This window comes from Bombina bombina, chromosome 11, assembly GCF_027579735.1.
Source record: "Bombina bombina isolate aBomBom1 chromosome 11, aBomBom1.pri, whole genome shotgun sequence".
Taxonomy (NCBI): Eukaryota; Metazoa; Chordata; class Amphibia; order Anura; family Bombinatoridae; genus Bombina; species Bombina bombina.
This window is the reverse complement of record NC_069509.1, coordinates 173,434,815-173,454,360: the sequence shown is the minus strand read 5'-3', so window position 1 is coordinate 173,454,360 and position 19,546 is coordinate 173,434,815. Positions and strand designations below refer to the sequence as shown.

The window sequence follows — 19,546 nt, the reverse complement described above, 5'->3', positions numbered from 1 at the left end:
AAGCACTATCGTACAAAAACAAACTCACCTCCCCTTTGCACTACCGCTTTACCTGAAGATCTTGTTCATTCCAGGGATTACACATTCACCTACAGGAGACACCCGCGGTTTCTTTTGAATTTCCCTGGGCCACTCCGGATCATTGCTGCTGCCTTCTCTCCTCCCCCACTGGTGCTGCGCGGGAGGAGAGTGAGCCCGGTTGGGGCTGCTGGAGATCTGGGAGACTGCCCTCTGAGAACGAGCACGCTGTGCTGAAATCGCCCGGCCGGGCCCCCCTCCCTCCTCCCCCACCGGTGCTGCGTGGGAGGAGAGCGAGATCGGTTGGGGTCACTGGAGACCTGGAAGATTGCCCTCAGGGGACGAATACGCTGTGCTGACATCGCCCGGCCGGGCCCCCCTCCCTCCTCCCCCACCGGTGATGCGTGGGAGGAGGTGAGCCCGGTAGCGTTGAAGCTACGAGTAAGAAAAACACATCGCATCAGGAAACCTATCCCTGTCACCCACTAATGGACTACTAGAAGACTACAAGCAAGTGTGCAAGCGGAGGTGAGTGTTAAAATCTTAACTTGCTGGCTCATGAATATTTCCTGTGAACGGATAAAACCCAAAAAAAAAGAGAAAAAAAAAAGGGGAAAAAACATATTGGTGGAAGACATAAGTTGTACAAGATCCCTGACAACCTAGCTACCGTATAAAATCAAAAGAAAAACTTTAATAGACATGCCATACTGGGGCTACGATTGGGTATAAAAGAAAGCTGAATATTATATTGAGATAAACACACTACCTCCCCATCTTGCCTCGATATCTCTGCTGCAGGTTCAAAGAGTGGTGTGGAGGGGGGGGGGGAGAGAGCGAGGGGAGGCAGTGGAGAGAGGTAAGGAGGGAAACAAATGGCAACATTGTATGCATAAGCAACAGTATTAAATAATATAAAATACACTTTTGGTATCAGTTTGTAAGAACGTTTAGCTGAACAATCGGGAATTATTGAAACATCTACCAAAGGACTTTGATGGATAATGGAAAACTCTCAGCTCAGATATACAGATTAAATGACTGTTAAAAAGAAAGTTGCCTTCACGCTTCTCAGAACTGGTTAATATTTCATGAAACAAAAAAAAAATTGTAAAAACTAACTTTGATATGTGTTTAAGATTGGCTTAGTTAAACTGGGTAGCAAATTTTACATGAAAAATATTTTTTTCACCTGTTCACATAAAGTTAAGTTTGACTTAATAGCAAATTACATAATTTAGAGAAAATCCTAGAGATTAATCTGCTTGCCTAGTAGGGAAAATTTACTCTAACTAAAAATCATCATTTTAGAAAAGTGACAATAATCTAAACAACTTTTGATAACTGGCAAAGAAATAATGTCTAAGGTTCGTTAATATAATTTAACTTAAAAAGAACTTATGTACTGTAGAATAGCATAACCTAAGCAAGAAAGTATTTCTACCTTCTGTATTTTTTCTGTTTTTCCTCTCCTCTAAATTCTTACAGAAATCTTTCTGCATATACACAAGAATTATAGAGAGGGTTACTTAGATTTTTTCAAAAATCTGTTACTCTATTTAAACACCAGCTAAACTTACTATAAGGATAAATAAGTAAATATCTGAAGTAAAGGATCAGAATTGAATTAACATTAGTTGAAATAGAGGGATCCACTAGCAGGCAATAGAACTGCAACTGGTGTACTTAAATAACTCCTAACTTATCTTGCGAAATTAGATACTTGTAACTCAAAACAAACAAACACACACTTAATGGCCTAACCCCTAGAAATAAATGAATGTAAGACAGAGATTGTTTTGAACACTATTAGAGTATATTGCTGTGGAATTTGCTGATAAAATCCCTGTTCAAGTTCTGCCACACCCTGGGTTTATATTTTCACAGTTGATTGTAGACGTACCACAGAATTAATTAAAGTCACTTCCCCCTTTTTTTTTTTTTTTTTTTTTTTTTCTTCCTCTTTTTCCCTTTCTCTCCCACACACAGATAACCACCACCTTCACCTACATCCTCACCCAGTCCTCTCTCCCCCCGATTTTTTGTATCACTATTTTTTATGGATAAATTCATTACCTCACCATCCCTCACAACCAAACACAATCCAGGTATGGCAGCTAGACAGAGGGAACGAAAAAACAAAACTCTCACAGACAGCCCAGCTGAATTACATATAGAAAACACAGCAAAAACTCAAAATACTATGTCTTTACCAGATACACAAGCTCTAGTTGCTAGCATAATGGAAGCTATAAACCCCAAGTTCGACGTATTGAAAACTGAGATTAAACAAGACATTTTAACTTTATCAACAGAGGTAAAACAATTTGCCAAAAGATTGCAGGAGGTTGAACAACGAATCTCAGATATTGAAGATGTTACAAATATATATATTCCTAAAACAGAAGCTAACCAGAGTGAAATAGAAAAATTACAAACTAAAATAGAGGAGCTGGAAAATAGGTCCAGAAGAAATAACCTTAGGGTTATAGGTTTCCCAGAAACTAGGCATGAAGAAGATTTAAATAAAATCATGACCCAAATATTACCACAATTACTAAATATACCACCACCTCAGCAACCCTATATTATTGAGAGAGCCCACAGATTGGGGAAACCACGTGATATCTCAAATGAATTTACTAAACCAAGACCAATAATAGCGAAATTCTTGAATTATCAAGATAAAATATCTTTTTTACAGCATTTTCGCAAAAAACAACCGATACATTATAACAACTCTAAAATTTTATTGTTTCAAGATTTTTCATTTGAAACTTCTACAAAAAGGAGAGAGTTATCCCCAATCTGTGGCAAGATGATAAATGCAGGGTGGCAAGCCACAGTAATATACCCAGCTAGGCTCAAACTCACTCTAGAAGGACAAACTTTCTTTTTTGACTCAGCAAAAGAAGCTGAAGAAAAATTTGCTGAACACAGGTCCAAAAATCATTAAATAAAAGAAAACACTATATATCTGAAATTTATCTCTTGCGATGGTCAGGATGTGCCAGATGTGTAGATATTTTAATACTCCCTTGCTGTTTCTACTTTTTTGTGCTTTCCCCCCCCCCCTTTTTTTTTTTTTTTTTTTTTTTTTTTTTTCCTCTCTCCTCCCTCCCCTTCTCCCCATCCTCTCCCTTCTGCCCCTATTTCTCCCCCCTACACTCCCTGGTTTATATTGTTCACAAAATAAAGAACTATGAATACAAATATTAGATTCACCTCATGGAATGTTGGGGGAATTTCTTCTCCAATAAAACGGAAAACTATTATAAACCACCTTCGTAAACTAAACACAAATATAGCGTTAATACAAGAAACACATTTAAACGCGGAAGAATCAACCAAGTTAAAATCTTCATGGGTAGCGGAAGTCATTTTCACTCCAACTCCTAACAGGAAAAAAGGTGTAGCGATTTTACTAGGGAAGAAATTAACCTATGATAAACTCCTAACTATACTTGACCCTGAAAGTAGATTTATAATTTTAAAAATAAAAACAATGGATTCAATTTATACCATATGCAATGTGTATGCACCCAACATAATTGACCAAGAATTTTGGAATTCTCTCCAGGCTCAAATCTTACAGGTGGCAGAAGGTCATATAATTCTAGCAGGAGACTTTAACATGGCTCCACGGTTTCCCATTGATAGATTAAGACAAAGTCATTCTCTTAAAAAAACAAAAAAAGATAATCTTGAAGAAAAATTATTTAATTCCATCTTTCATAATATAGCCGTTAGAGATATCTGGAGAATGCAAAACCCGGATGATAAAAATTATACATGCTACTCTAGGGCGTTTAAATCTCTCTCCCGGATCGATCTTATACTGACCAGCGAGAGCTTATACAAAATCGGAGCAAAAGCTTTAATTTCTGAAATATGTATTTCAGATCACGCCCCTATAACGTTAGACATTCCAAGTAAAAATATTCATACAAGATCAAATCGCTTTTTCTACCCAAACTATTTAAATTCCAATTCCAAATTTAATAATTGGCTAAAAACCAAAGTTGAGGAGTATTTCCAATTTAATATTGGTTCAGTGTCAAACTTTGCGGTAATATGGGAAACTGCAAAGGCGGTAATAAGGGGGGATATAATCGCATATGTGGCTAAGTTTAAAAAAGGTTTGAGACAAAGAGAAAGAGAAGTAACAGCGGCCGTAACTAATGCTTATAACAGATATTTAAATATCTCTTCAAATGACAATTGGAGAAGGTACTTAAAGGCAAAAAATGAACGTGATACATTTCTAATTTCTAGTACCTCCCATGCTGATTTAAAATACCAGGCAAATCTATTTAAATACGGCAACAAATCAGGTAGACTACTCTCTAAACTTGTAAAAAACTGTAAACAGACCTCAATAATTAACGCTATACAAGAAGATGGTATAATCCTCACGTCACATGAGGAAATCTCTAATTCTTTTTACCACTACTATAAAACAATTTATTCATTGCCCCTCCCGGCTGATAATTCACATGAGAAGTTTTGGGAGGATATTCAAATACCTCATAATAGCAATGAATTTAATCTTAAATTAAACTCTGAGATCCTAGAGAATGAAGTTAATCAAGCAATTCAATTACTTAAATCTACAAAAGCTCCAGGCCCAGATGCACTCCCAAATGAGTTATATAAAAAATTAGCTCCTACTCTTGTCCCACATCTGACAAAACTTTTTAATTTATATTATATGGATAATTTGGCAATCTCTTGTAATTTTGCGGCGTCTCAAACTATTCTCATACTCAAACCAGGGAAAGATCCTAGTAAAAAAGAGTCATACAGGCCTATTGCCCTCCTAAATTCCGATTATAAAATATTTATGGCCATTTTAGCCAAAAGATTACAAGAGGGACTAGCAGACAGTATCCACAAAGATCAAGCTGGGTTTCTTTACAACCGTAACTCTTCAGCTAAGATCAGACAATTATTGCTTATTACTGACTATTTTAAAAATCAAGCTGAACAAGAGTTGAATGACCAATCAGATGCAGTAGTTATAGCTATCGACGCGGAAAAAGCGTTTGATAGAGTGAACCATGATCATATTCTGGATACGCTATTCCGATTTGGATTTAATAATAACTTCCCAAATTTAATTAAAAGATTATATGCCCAATCCTATACAGGTCTAATAGTTAATGGGATAGAGCAGAAAATGATTAAAATAGAGAGAGGGACGCGGCAGGGGTGCCCCCTTTCACCACTATTATTCGACTTGGCAATTGAGCCCTTTGCTATCAAAATCAGAAAACACATCGACGGCATAAAGATTAATAAAAAAGTGGTGAAAATGGCACTTTATGCCGATGATATACTAATATACATGGCCAATACTCATCTAAACATACCCAAGCTTATGAACATAATTAATCTGTTTGGTAAATTTTCTGGTTACAAAGTCAATTATTTAAAATCTGAATTAATGTGGCTGAAAAAAGAAAAGAGCTCCTTGGTAAAAACTCCCTTCAAGGTAGTCACAGAGGCATTCAGATATCTTGGGACTATGATTTCGGCCGACCCACAAAATTGGTACGCTTTGAATGTTCCTCCCATTTTATCACAAATTACTAATCATATGAAAAACTGGCAAAACCTACCCCTATCAATATCTGGCAGAATAGCACTGTTTAAAATGGTGCTCCTGCCCAAAATTTTATATATTATGCAAAACCTTCCTATTTTACTGAAATCCCATGACTTAAGGAAACTCAATACATCAATTCGCCAATTCATATGGCAATCTAAGAAACCAAGAATAGCATTATGCAAGCTATCCCTCTCTAAACAAGCTCTTGGTCTAGCCCTCCCTGACGTACGCATATATAATCTAGTTTCTCTCAGTCTTATTGTAATTGACTGGATAACAGAATCTGATTATTTTACAGACAATACATTAGAAGCTAATATGGTGTATCCCTTTTCCCCCATCAGTTTAGTTCATATAGATCTTAAATTAATTCCGACCCAAGTAAAAGCTCTTAAATCAATCTATGTAATAATACAGGCTTGGAAAAAGATGGGGATCCAGGCAGGTATAAACATAAACATTCCAAAGTTTCAGACGTTTATAGGGAATCCAGAATATCAAGAAGGAACACAATCAATCATATTAAAAAATTGGCAAAGGAAAGGTCTTTACTTTGTATCTCAAATTATTAATCCAACAACGGGGGTTATTTGCTCCTTTGAAGATCTGAAACAAGAATTTGACCTCAGTAATAGAGATTTTTTTGCATTTCTACAGGCAAGACATTACGCCCAACATCTACTAAATATATTCCCAGGGAAATGGTCATGGGGTAAAATTGAAAGCTGGCCGATTCTGGCCAAGACAGGTCGTCATTCTATTTCTACTTGGTATGCTCATTTAATATCACAGTCTGAAAGATCCAACTTAGAAAATATAGCTCTTAAATGGTCAGACCTCTTAGTAGATAACATAGATCAAAAACTACATGCCACACGATCAATACAATTGCTTTTTCAAGCCACGAATTCGGAGACCTGGAGAGAAGCCCATATAAAATTAATCTATCAAACTTATTACACACCAAATAAAGGAACCAAATGGAAAAATAAAAACTTTAATAAATGTCCAAAATGTAGTTTCCCGGCTGCAAACTTGCTCCATATGATTTGGGAATGCCCCAAAATAAAACAATTTTGGAATAGAATAGAATTCTGGATGATTAACATTCTCAAAATTTCTGTATATAGACTCACTCCAAAAGATATAATATTCTTGATAGGACAAAAAATCCCTCGAAATGAAATTAAGATAATAAACTTAATTATTCTGGCAGCCAGATATCAAATATTTAAGAAATGGAAGAGTAAAGTCTCTCCAACAATAACAGAAATTAAGAATTACTTAAAAAAACAACTAATAATTGAGCAAATGACTACAGACCTGAACTCAGAAAAAGAAATATGCAATTTCTTTAAAAAATGGTCCAAATTCATTAAAATATTTCCATCTAGAGAAATTGATTATCTAATTTTTCCATTTAGAAACAGTGAAATGGTGCTGTTGAATATCTGGTAACATTAGAATGGGAAGTGGGGAGGGGGGGACTGGAGGAGGAGGCTCTCCCCTTCCTTTTTTTTTTTTTTTTTTTTTTTTTTTTTTCTCTCATTTCTCTTTCTTTCTCCCTCTATCTCTTTTTTTTCCTGTCTGTACCGTTGCTATTTAATATGCCTTGGTATTATAGCTGGTCTCAGTTTTAAGTAGACTACTGATAGCGAAATGTACTTAAATGTAATAGGGTATGTAAAATAGGAACTTCTGAAGCTTAAAATGAGGATCCTTTTTGATAATTATGGTCCATGATCTCTTATTGTTTAAATGAGTTGGAGTCTTACCCATTAGTATACAGTGGGTTAAGGTCTACGAATACAAGGAATGTTGGTAATTCTTTGTAAACTTTCTATGTCAAACTACATATCGAATTATATGTACCTTTTTTTTTTTTGTTTGTTTTATTTTATGTTGTACTATATAAGAAAAACTAATAAAAAATTATAAAAAAAAAAAATTACATGCTCTATCTGAATCATGAAAGGGTTTTTTTGGACTTGACTGTCCCTTTAAAAGCTATCAAGGGGTGAATGATTTGGCGATGTATAAAGTGCAGGTATCGCTGACAAAGTGATGTGACGCACAATGTATATGATGTGTTATTCCACTTTAAACTGCAGCTTGGAATGGCAGAGTTTATTTTGGAACATTTCTAATAAAATTAGGATTAGGGTGTGATACAGTTGCTGCCTGTTGCAAATCTACATTTATAAATTGAAATAGAAAATGGTTTATATTGCTAGGGTCCCAGATACATAATATGGAATGTAAAGTAGGCACTGGAAACACAATGTATTTGGTCTGGAGTCACAAAGATGTAAAAACCTCAGCAATGGGAAAAATGCTACATTTCTAGGTGAATTGAAACAAACGTGTGAGCTGCATAATTCAAGAGACTAATTTCAATAAATTATATATGTCTTCAAACTCAGAAACAGCTTACGCCAGCTCCCCAGATAACCTTTTCTGGAAGTGAGCACAAATCCGCACACCTCGATCCCTCTGCCAACAGGTTAAACACGTGCAATGATTTTATAGCCTCAGAGTTTTCTTTGAGCATATACAGATCATTTTCCCATGATAATCTAAGCACACCCACGTCTGCCATTTAAGCTGTATTATCTGCAAAAGATGAAATAGTCACCCCAGTGGCAAAATGTAAAGTATTACACCCAGATGGCAAATAAGAAGCAAACTCAAAATACTAATAATATAAACATACTTTTTTTTTAAAAAAAAAAGTGAAGTAAAATCTATTTAAAGAGACATAATACCCATATGCTCACTTGAGAGTAATGCAATATAAGTGTAAAATGCTGACAAGGAAATAGCACATGAACATCTCTATGTTAACCCCCCCCCCCCCCACCACCACCACCAGAAATTTTGCCTCAAAACTTATTCTGCTCACAGAATAAGTGATCTGTGAGGTTATCCTTCAGCTACTGTCCAGCTGCACGCTAAAAAAAAAACAAAAAAACAACAACAGCAGCCAATCAGCATCAACAGTGCTGGGGTCATGTTTTAATTTACTTTGGTCTCATGAGATTTCATAGTAAACTTCCTTAAACTGAGGAGGGAAATAACATGACTGTACCTGCATATGCCAGATGCATGCTCCCTTGCAAGTCCTGGGACTAGCATCCTGATTGGCTGATTAAAGTCCCGTTACAGTGGGATGTGGCTACTGAGAACATTTTGAGGTAAAATAGTTTATTTTTTTACATAGAGATGTTCAGGTGATATTCCCTAGTCAGCTTTTTACAGATATGCTGAATTACTTTCAAATGCTTTAAAGGGACAGTCAACACCAGAATTTTTGTTGTTTAAAAAGATAGATAATCCCTTTATTACCCATTCCCCAGTTTTGCATAACTAACACAGTTATAATAATACACGTTTTACCTCTGTAATTACCTTGTATCTAAGCCTATGCAGACTGCCCCTTATTTCAGTTCATTTGACAAACTTGCATTTTAGCCAATTAGTGCTCACTCCTGGGTAAATTCACGTGCGTGAGCTCAATGTTATCTATGTATAACACATGAACTAATGCCCTCTCGTGGTGAAAAACTGTCAAAATGCTTTCAGATTAGAGGCGGCCTTCAAGGTCTAAGAAATTAGCATATAAACCTCCTAGGTTTAGCTTTCAACTAAGAATACCAAGAGAACAAAACAAAATTGGTGATAAAAGTAAATTGGAAAGCTGTTTAAAATGACATGCCCTATTTGAATCATGAAAGGTTTTTTTGGACTTGACTGTCCCTTTAACATTTGGGTATTATGCCCCTTTAAATGTATATTGAAACTAATACAATTGTGCACTTTCTACTAATGCCTATTGGCTCATAGGGACTTCAATCTAATCCCCATTGGCTGATAGGCACATCCTGTTAAAGTGACATCAAATCCAAATTTGATTATAAAAGTAAATTGGAAAATTGTTTAAAATTGCATGCCCTATCTGAATCATGAAAGTTTAATTTTGACTAGACTGTCCCTTTAATTACAGAAAATGGGGACAAAATAAATAATAAAAGTATAGAGCAACTTTTTTTTTCATATTACAACCACAATTATTCAGGTCCATTTAAAGTAATATAAGAAAAAACTATTTTTTCCACTCATATTTTGTTTAAAATAGCATTTTTTATCCTCACAAACACTTTTACTGCATGAAAAGGCATCGCTGCAATAACTGGTCACACGTGTGGTTCATAGGTTCAAATCCCAGAAGGACCATGTCAGCCTTTCATTCAAAGAGTTTGACAAACTTAACACCATTAAGGTGGGTAATTTCAGTTAGTTATCAGATGACAATTCCCATTAGAAGCCTACGGTCTGAGAGCCGAGTGCTTTGAGTCTCCCCAAGAGGAAGGATATAAATGCAGTTATCTGAGCTGGAGGGTCAGGAGTCATTTGCAGAATCATTTCTGTATAGAGAGGGTTTTTGGTTCATGGAATAGGCTTCCAATGGAGGCCGTAAGGGTAAACGCTGTAAGGATACCTGTGATATGAGCATTAATCAAAACTACATTTTAGATTTAGAATTAAGAGCATACTCTGTGGGCCCTCTGGTTCTTACCCACCATCAAAATCTATGTATCTGTGTCAGTACCACAGAGTATGTTCCTTATAGGAAACTTAGGACCATTCAAACCTTGATTCACAATATCCAAACTACACCCACATCTTTAAAGGGACAGTCTAGACAACAATAAACTTTCATGATTCAGATAAGGCATGTCATTTTAAACAGCTTTCCAAATTACTTTTATAATCAATTTTGCTTTGTTCTCTTTGTATTCTTAGTTGAAAGCTAAAACTAGGTAGGCTTATATGCTAATTTCTTAGCCCTTGAGGGCTGCCTCTTATCTGAATGCATTTGTGCATTTTTTCACAACTAGAGGGCATTAGTTCATGTGTGTCAAATAGATAACGTTGTGCTCACTCTTGCAGTTATTAATGAGTTACTGATCGTCTAAAATGTAAGTCTAATAAAAGAACTGAAATAAGGGTGCAGTCTGCAGAGGCTTAAATACAAGGTAATCAAAGAGTTAAAAATTATATTAATATTACAGTGGTTGTTATGCAAAGCTGGGGAATGGGTAATAAAGGATTTTTTTTATCTTTTTTAAACAATTAAAATTCTGGTGTAGACTGTCCATTTAAACTCCTCCCCTGAGCTATCTATATCCTGTCTTCTTACACTGAACCAAAGCACAATTTTGGTGATGTTAGGAGGTAAGATATTGTAATATATGTTATGTACTGGCGCTGGGGAAAGTGCATACTAGGTCTCACTATAGTACTGGAAATGGGAACTGACACACGAGAATACAGTAGAATAATAAGTGTTTATTATGAATTTATTGCAATAATCCAAATCAGTAATCAGCTTGTAAATGTATTAAAACATAATGATTACACTAAGCAGTGATTATACATAATATGCATTACTTGTCTTCGGGTTTCAAATAATGCATTAATAGCAGTGTACATTGGCACACAGGCAGGTCATCCCGATAGCTCAGAGAGTCATCAGAATTTAGTAGTATACAGGCAGCTAATCTCACAGATGCTGTATGAAACTTCTCTCCCAAATGTTACCTAGCAGACTCCTCAGCCCCCATTAGCAATACTAATAATTACACCTACAAGTTTCGCAGGTGTGTCTAGTATTATGTCAAACATATTATTTCATTTAGCAGGCATTTTAATTAGCTAAGAGTGTTTTTCATAACAAGCAAATATTCTCACACTAGCTTAGCACTTTCTGTCTTGTGGAATGTAACACCCCACTCTTTCTAGATAAACTCTGCTATGAGAACAGACAAGCAAAATGAAATACAAGGGTAAGTTATTTCTTAAAGGCAAAGCTTTTAAAGCATATATGTTTTATATATGTTTTATATATATATATATATATATATATATATATATATATATATATATATAAATTATTCCATCTGTGCTCCAGTTCGAATATCCTCAAAATGTGGCCTGTTAGGGTGGTCTATCTGAATCATAAAAGTGTAGTTTTTACTTTACCGTCCCTTTCATTGAATATTTAGCAAGTAAAATGTTTATAAAATTTCTGCAATTGGAACGGATTTCCCCGATGAGTTAAAGAATATTTTTTATGATTGGAATTTGTTTTGTGTTGTAGATCTGGTCAACGTACAGTAGAATCACCTACATTTTACTTGCACATTTAAATAATTAAAAAAAACTACTATTGCATTTTATGCTCAGAACTTCAATGTATAAAATATACAACAAATTGGATCTTGTGATTAACGTCAATATGGAGATTAAGGAACGACAATCATAGAGTACACCCAGTGGGACTCTCGTCCCCAGGCAGGATCACTGGACTGCATTTCTGTTATTCTTAGTTACAGAAATTGGACAAACTATGCTTATCATACGCATCACTAACTCATTTACAAGTCTTTATTGGCTGGTTTTGATGTTGTAACAAGATATTTTTCAATAAAGCTCTTTGAAAAAAATAGCATTTCATCCAAAGCGTCAATATAAAGCTAATTAAAAACACAGCTTAATTTCCTGTCTAAATATTCATCTCTACTTAATCCAATTTTTCGTGTACTCTAAGTCTCAATTAAAAAAAAGACATTAAAGCAAATTGTTTGTATCTGTGTTATATATAATGATAAAGTCTACCATTAAAATGAAATTAAATACCTCTTTCCTGTCTATTAAAACTGTGCTTGTCCAACACTCACTGGTGATGCCAAAAAGCAAAATCGGTAACCCGGAAATGTAACCTATGTTACAGACTTTGCTTTTATGGTCATAAAAGCAAGAGAAGTTTAAAGGGATAGGAAAGTCAAAAATAAAAAAGCAAGAATCTGGTAGAGCATGAAATTTTACACTTTTAAAATCACTTCTATTGTCAAATGTACTTTGTGCTCTTGGTATTCATTGTTGAAAATGAATACACACACATCCTACACTAGTGGGAGCTACTTGGTGATTGGTGCCTGTATACATTTGACTCCTGTGATTGGCTAACTAGATGTGTACAGCTAGCTGCCAGTAGTGCAATGCTTTTACTTCAGAAAAGAATAACAAGAGAATGAAGCATATTTGATAATAAACATAAATTTGAAAGTTGTTTGAAATTGTATCCTCAATTACATTTTTGGTGTTTCCTGTTCCTTTAATGCTCCTTTAAAGGGACACAGTACTGAAAATATTTATTCTCTTTAATGTGTTCCCAGGGATCCATTTTACCTGCTGGAGTGTAATTGAGCTGATTTTGCCTGTTAAATCCATCTCCTATACTGACATTTTTTAAAGCTATGTTAACAAGATCCAGCAGAAGAAATTACACTCTCAGTGGGTGGTAGAAATAATATGTACTCAAATGTCAGTTTTTAATTGTTCTAAGTGTTGGACTTGTTATACATAAAAAAGATAAAATAAGTATTTCTGTGTGTAGAAAGTGATAAAATACTGAGGTCTTATCTCCCTTCAAGCTCAGTCCATTTTAATGGGTGGTGGTTTCAAAACAGCTTTTTTTATATACAAAAATAAACCAAAAGGAGCCATTTCCCATACATTTTATACTCTGCTACTGGTATAAAAAGTATTTGGAAACAAATTAAGTGAAACCCAATTTTACAGGACACTGTCTTTTTAAGTACAAAGGAGGCCCTCTGTGTGTGTGCCCAGTCAGCCTGAAGGTGTAATTACGCAGGGACTGTGACCTTTGCCCTCAGCACAATGAGGGTGCAACTGTACAGACTGAGGTGCCTTTGCAATGCTGAGCATCCACACAAACCCCCCCTGTTGGTGAGTGCAACAAGTACAATTTTCGGATGTATTCTACATCAAACCCAAAGCAAAATAACAAGTATTTACTATGTATTGTTTGTTATCTTTAATTAAACATTTTGGGCTAGATTACACGTGGAGCGCTAATTTATCACGTACCTGTAAATGGGCGATTTTTCCCGTTTACTGGCCAGTGATAAATTACAAGCGGCTGGTTATTGCTAACGCAAGCTTGTCGTAGCAGTTAGCGCCATGAAAATTAACCAGAGATCAGTTCTCCGGTTAATTTTCAAAATATCCCCTAATTGCCCCCAAAATAAAGTGTATTGCAGTTTTTTAATAAAACAGTGCTTAGTATGAATTTATTGCAATAAACCAAATCAGTAATCAGCTTGATTATTATAACTATTCTTACCGTCGGTTTGCCCTTCTCTCTTCAGCATCTGCACGGCTCCCACATATTTCTTTAACTGGACTTTAAGCACCTCGTTTTCTCTGCCAAATACAAAATGATGAGAGACTATACATTACAGGTTAAAACAAGAGATACTCTACAGGAGAATGTGACATGGAACACATTTCTATTTTATTTAAATGGTTACATTCATCTTCTATCGGAGGAGATCTAATAATACATAAACCTCATACACTTCATTAAAGGGACACGAAACCTCAAATTGTGCTTGGGAATTAACAGAGAATACCGTTTTAGACAACTTTCCAATTTACTTCTATTATCTAATTTGCTTTGTTCTTTTTGGTATAGCTTGTTGAAAAGCATACCTAGGTAGGCTCAAGAGCTGGGGAGCTAGCTGCTGATTGGTGACTGCACATATATGCTTATTGTCATTGGCTTACTGATGTGTTCCGCTAGCTCCCAGTAGTGCATTGCTGCTTCTTCAACACAGGATATCAGAAGAATGAAGCAAATTTGATAATATAAGTAAATTGGTAAGTTGTTTAACAATTAAATAGAAACTGAAGAAGTGAAAGGGACAGTCTGCACCAGAATGTTTATAGTTTAAAAAGATAGATAATCCCTTTATTACCCATTCCCCAGTTTTGCGTAACCAACACGGTTATATTAATATTAATACACTTTTTACCTCTGTGATTACCTTGTATCTAAGCCTCTGCTGACTGAACCTTTATTTCAGTTCTTTTGACAGACTTGCATTTTAGCCAATCAGTTCTAACTCCTAGGTAACTTCACGGGCGTGAGCACAATGTTATATATATGGCACACATGAACTAATGTCCTCTAGTTGTGAAAAAATGTCTAAATGCATTTGGATAAGAGGGGGCCTTCAAGTGCTTAGAAATTGGCATAATAGCCTACCTAGGTTTATCTTTTAACTAAGAATACCAAGAGAACAAAGCAAAATTGATGATAAAAGTAAATTGGAAAGTTGTTTAAAATGACATGCCCTATCCGAATCCTGAAAGTTTATTTTTGACTAGACTGTCCCTTTAACGATGGTCATATAAACGTAATATGCTTCAGATCATGCATTCGTCATTAGAACATATATTTTATATTGTTAATTTAAAAAAATGTAGCAACAAAAATATTTATTTAAAAATGGTGAAATAAATGTTTTTTAGCTCTATGTCGCAGTTTAATAAAAAGCTTTTTCTTATTAAAGGGCCATAATACCCAAATGTTTAAACACTTGAAAGTGATGCAGTATAGCTGTAAAAAGCTGACTAGAAAATATCACCTGAACATTTCTATGTAAAAAAGAAAGTTATTTTACCTCAAAAGTTCCTCAGTAGCCACCTCCCATTGTAAAGGACTTCTAAGCAGCATATTAGTATGTTTGTCCCGGGACAGCCGAAGGGATGAGCCTTGTGCACTCTCATGTTATTTCCCTATTCAGTGTAAGGAAGTTTAAATGAAATCTCATGAGATCACAGTAAAAGAGTTCATGACCTCAGCACTGCTGATGCTGATTGGCTGCTGTTCATTTCTTCATTTTTTTATTTATTTTTTAACCTGCAGCTGGGAGCAGCTGAGTATAACTTTTTACACAGAACTTACTCTGCTGAGCTGAGGAGATTGTGAGGTAAAATATCTTCCTTTTTTACATAAAGATGCTCAGGTGATATTTTCCTGTCAGCTTTTTACAGTTATACTGCATCACTTTCAAGTGATTTAGCATATGAGTATTATGTCCCTTTAAATAAGTTTCATAAATGAAATGTACAAAACACAAAAGTCATTACTAGAGCATCTTTAAGTTTTGAAAATGGATTTCTGGTGATTTTGAACACTCCAACACCTGCTCCCCAGGCAGTTTCCATGTGTGGGTCCTCTGCAGATCTGAAGAAATTATCAAAATGTCAAAAGCTGCAGTATATAGAAGTCTGTACCCAGGAGACTGAAATGAGAGTTTCCTGGGTTTATGCAATTTGGTCCTTTTGATTTGCCATTTCCAAGAAATTGTACAAATAATATGAAAGCAGGATTATTATTATTTTTTAAATGCAGTCAATATTTATTTATTTTTTCCAAAGGATGATTATATATATTTTTTTTTATGGGGAACGGCAACTTAAAGGGACAGTAACGTCATAATTAAACGTTCATGAATTAGATAGCTTTTGCAGTTTGATACAACTTTCTAATTTACTACTATTATCAAATTTGCTTTGTTCCGTTTGTAGACTTTATTGAGGACTAAACCTAGGAAGGAACTTTGGAGCATGTGCGTGTCTTTAGCACTATGACAGCATTGTTCGCAAATATGTATAACATTGCATGCCAGATGACTAAAGACACGTGAATCGCCTCAGATTACTCTTTAACAAAGGACACCAAGAGAACTAAGGAAAACTGATAATAGAATTAAAACAGAAAGTTCCTTAAAACAGTGGCAGACATCAATGTCCCTGTTGGCCCAGCATTGCGGCTAGTGGATAACATTTATTATTGCACAATTAGCCAGCCGTGCAACGCCATCCCCTGCCCACGCGTGGCTAGTCAATCATGAGTACGGGCTGCTAATCTCCTCGATTGAGAAACGCCACTTTACAGACCATTGCTTCTTTATTCTCGGCCAAGTTCATACATTCTTAAATGGAGACAGTATCTGAATAATGAATGTTTTATTAACTCGCGCCTTTAAGGTGATGTTCCCACTAATGCCCCTTGGCTGACAGGTACTTCCTTCTAATGATAATTGACTTATACTTCCTACTAATGCTCACTGCCTGATAGGTACTTCCTACTAATGCTCACTGCCTGATAGGTACTTCCTACTAATGCTCACTGCCTGATAGGTACTTCCTACTAATGCTTATTGACTAATAGGTACTTCCTACTAATGCTCATTGACTAATAGGTACTTCCTACTAATGCTCACTGCCTGATAGGTACTTCCTACTAATGCTTATTGACTAATAGGTACTTCCTACTACTGCTCACTGCCTGATAGGTACTTCCTACTAATGCTTATTGACTAATAGGTACTTCCTACTAATGCTCATTGACTAATAGGTACTTCCTACTAATGCTCACTGCCTGATAGGTACTTCCTACTAATGCTCACTGCCTGATAGGTACTTCCTACTAATGCTTATTGACTAATAGGTACTTCCTACTAATGCTCACTGCCTGATAGGTACTTCCTACTAATGCTTATTGACTAATAGGTACTTCCTACTAATGCTCACTGCCTGATAGGTACTTCCTACTAATGCTTATTGACTAATAGGTACTTCCTACTAATGCTCACTGCCTGATAGGTACTTCCTACTAATGCTTATTGACTAATAGGTACTTCCTACTAATGCTTATTGACTAATAGGTACTTCCTACTAATGCTTACTGCCTTATAGGTACTTCCTACTAACGCTCACTGACTGATAGGTATTTCTTACTAATGCTTACTGCCTTATAGGTACTTCCTACTAATGCTTATTGACCAATAGGTACTTCCTACTAATGCTTATTGACTAATAGGTACTTCCTACCAATGCTTACTGCCTTATAGGTACTTCCTACTAACGCTCACTGACTGATAGGTACTTCTTACTAATGCTTACTGCCTTATAGGTACTTCCTACTAATGCTTATTGACTAATAGGTACTTCCTACTAATGCTTATTGACTAATAGGTACATCCTACTAATGCTAACTGACTGATAGGTACTTCCATTTAATGCTCACTGACTGATAGGTTCTTCCTACTAATGCTTATTGACTAATAGGTACTTCAGTTCCTACTAATGCTAACTGACTGATAGGTACTTCCATTTAATGCTCACTGACTGATAGGTACTTCCTACTAATGCTTATTGACCAATAGGTACTTCCTACTAATGCTTATTGACTAATAGGTACTTCCTACTAATGTTAATTGACTGATAGGTACTTCCTACTAATACTCACTGCCTGATAGGTACTTCCTACTAATGCTTATTGACTAATAGGTACTTCCTACTATTGCTCACTGACTGATTGGTAATTCCTACTAATGCACACTACCTGATAGGTACTTCCTACTAATGCTCACTGCCTGATATGTACTTTTAAATAATGCTCATTAGCGGATAGGTACTTCCTACTAATGCTTATTGACTAATAGGTACTTCCTACTAATGTTAATTGACTGATAGGTACTTCCTAATAATGCTTTTTGACTAATAGGTACTTCCTACTAATGCTTATTGACTTATAGGTACTTCCTACTAATGCTCAGTGCCTGATAGGAACTTTAAACTAATGCTCACTGCCTGATAGGTACTTTCAACTAATGCTCACTGCCCGATAGGTACTTTCAACTAATGCTCATTACCTGATAGGTATTTCCTACTAATGCTCACTGCCTGATAGGTACTTCCTACTAATGCTTATTGACTAATAGATACTTCCTACTAATGCTCACTGCCTGATAGGTAATTCCTACTAATGCACACTGCCTGATAGGTAATTCCTATTAATGCTCACTCCCTGATAGGTACTTTCAAATAATGCTCATTAGCCGATAGGTACTTCCTACTAATGCTCATTAGCTGATAGGTACTTCCTACTAATGCTCATTAGCTGATAGGTAATTCCTACTAATGCTTATTGACTAATAGGTACTTCCTACTAATGCTCAATGCCTGATGGGTACTTCCTAATAGTGTCCACAGACTGATAGGTACTGACTGCAATTGGTCATTGACAGCTAGGTACTTTCTACTAATGTTTATAGACAGATATGTACTGTCTACTAATGTTTATAGACAGATATGTACTTTCTACTAATGTTTATAGACAGATATGTACTTTCTACTAATGTTTATAGACAGATATGTACTGTCTACTAATGTTTATAGACATATATGTACTTTCTACTAATGTTTATAGACAGATATGTACTTTCTACTAATGTCCATAGACATATATGTACTTTTTCTACTAATCTCCATAGACAGATATGTACTTTCTACTAATGTCCATAGACAGATATGTACTTTCTACTAATGTCCATAGACATATATGTACTTTCTACTAATGTCCATAGACAGATATGTACTTTCTACTAATGTTTATAGACATATATATACTTTCTACTAATGTTTATAGACAGATATGTACTTTCTACTAATGTCCATAGACAGATATGTACTTTCTACTAATGTTTATAGACAGATATGTACTGTCTACTAATGTTTATAGACAGATATGTACTGTCTACTAATGTTTATAGACAGATATGTACTTTCTACTAATGTTTATAGACATATATGTACTTTCTACTAATGTTTATAGACAGATAGGTACTTTCTACTAATGTTTATAGACAGATATGTACTGTCTACTAATGTTTATAGACAGATATGTACTTTCTACTAATGTTTATAGACAGATATGTACTTTCTACTAATGTTTATAGACAGATATGTACTGTCTACTAATGTTTATAGACAGATAGGTACTTTCTACTAATGTTTATAGACATATATGTACTGTCTACTAATGTCCATAGACAGATATCTACTTTCTACTAATTTTTATAGACATATATGTACTGTCTACTAATGTTTATAGACAGATATGTACTGTCTACTAATGTCCATAGACAGATATCTACTTTCTACTAATTTTTATAGACATATATGTACTGTCTACTA

The 19,546-nt window shown here is 35.3% G+C and overlaps 1 protein-coding gene across 1 annotated transcript in view; it reads right to left on the bottom strand.

The window, feature by feature from the left end:
• Nucleotides 1-19,546, bottom strand: part of SNX29 (sorting nexin 29) — a 1,109,599-nt gene that overhangs the window by 873,952 nt on the left and 216,101 nt on the right. Inside the window, exon 14 of the mRNA XM_053694493.1 lies at nt 13,839-13,918. Within this exon, the coding sequence (XP_053550468.1) occupies nt 13,839-13,918 (80 nt within the window). The remainder of the gene's footprint in view (nt 1-13,838; nt 13,919-19,546) is intronic.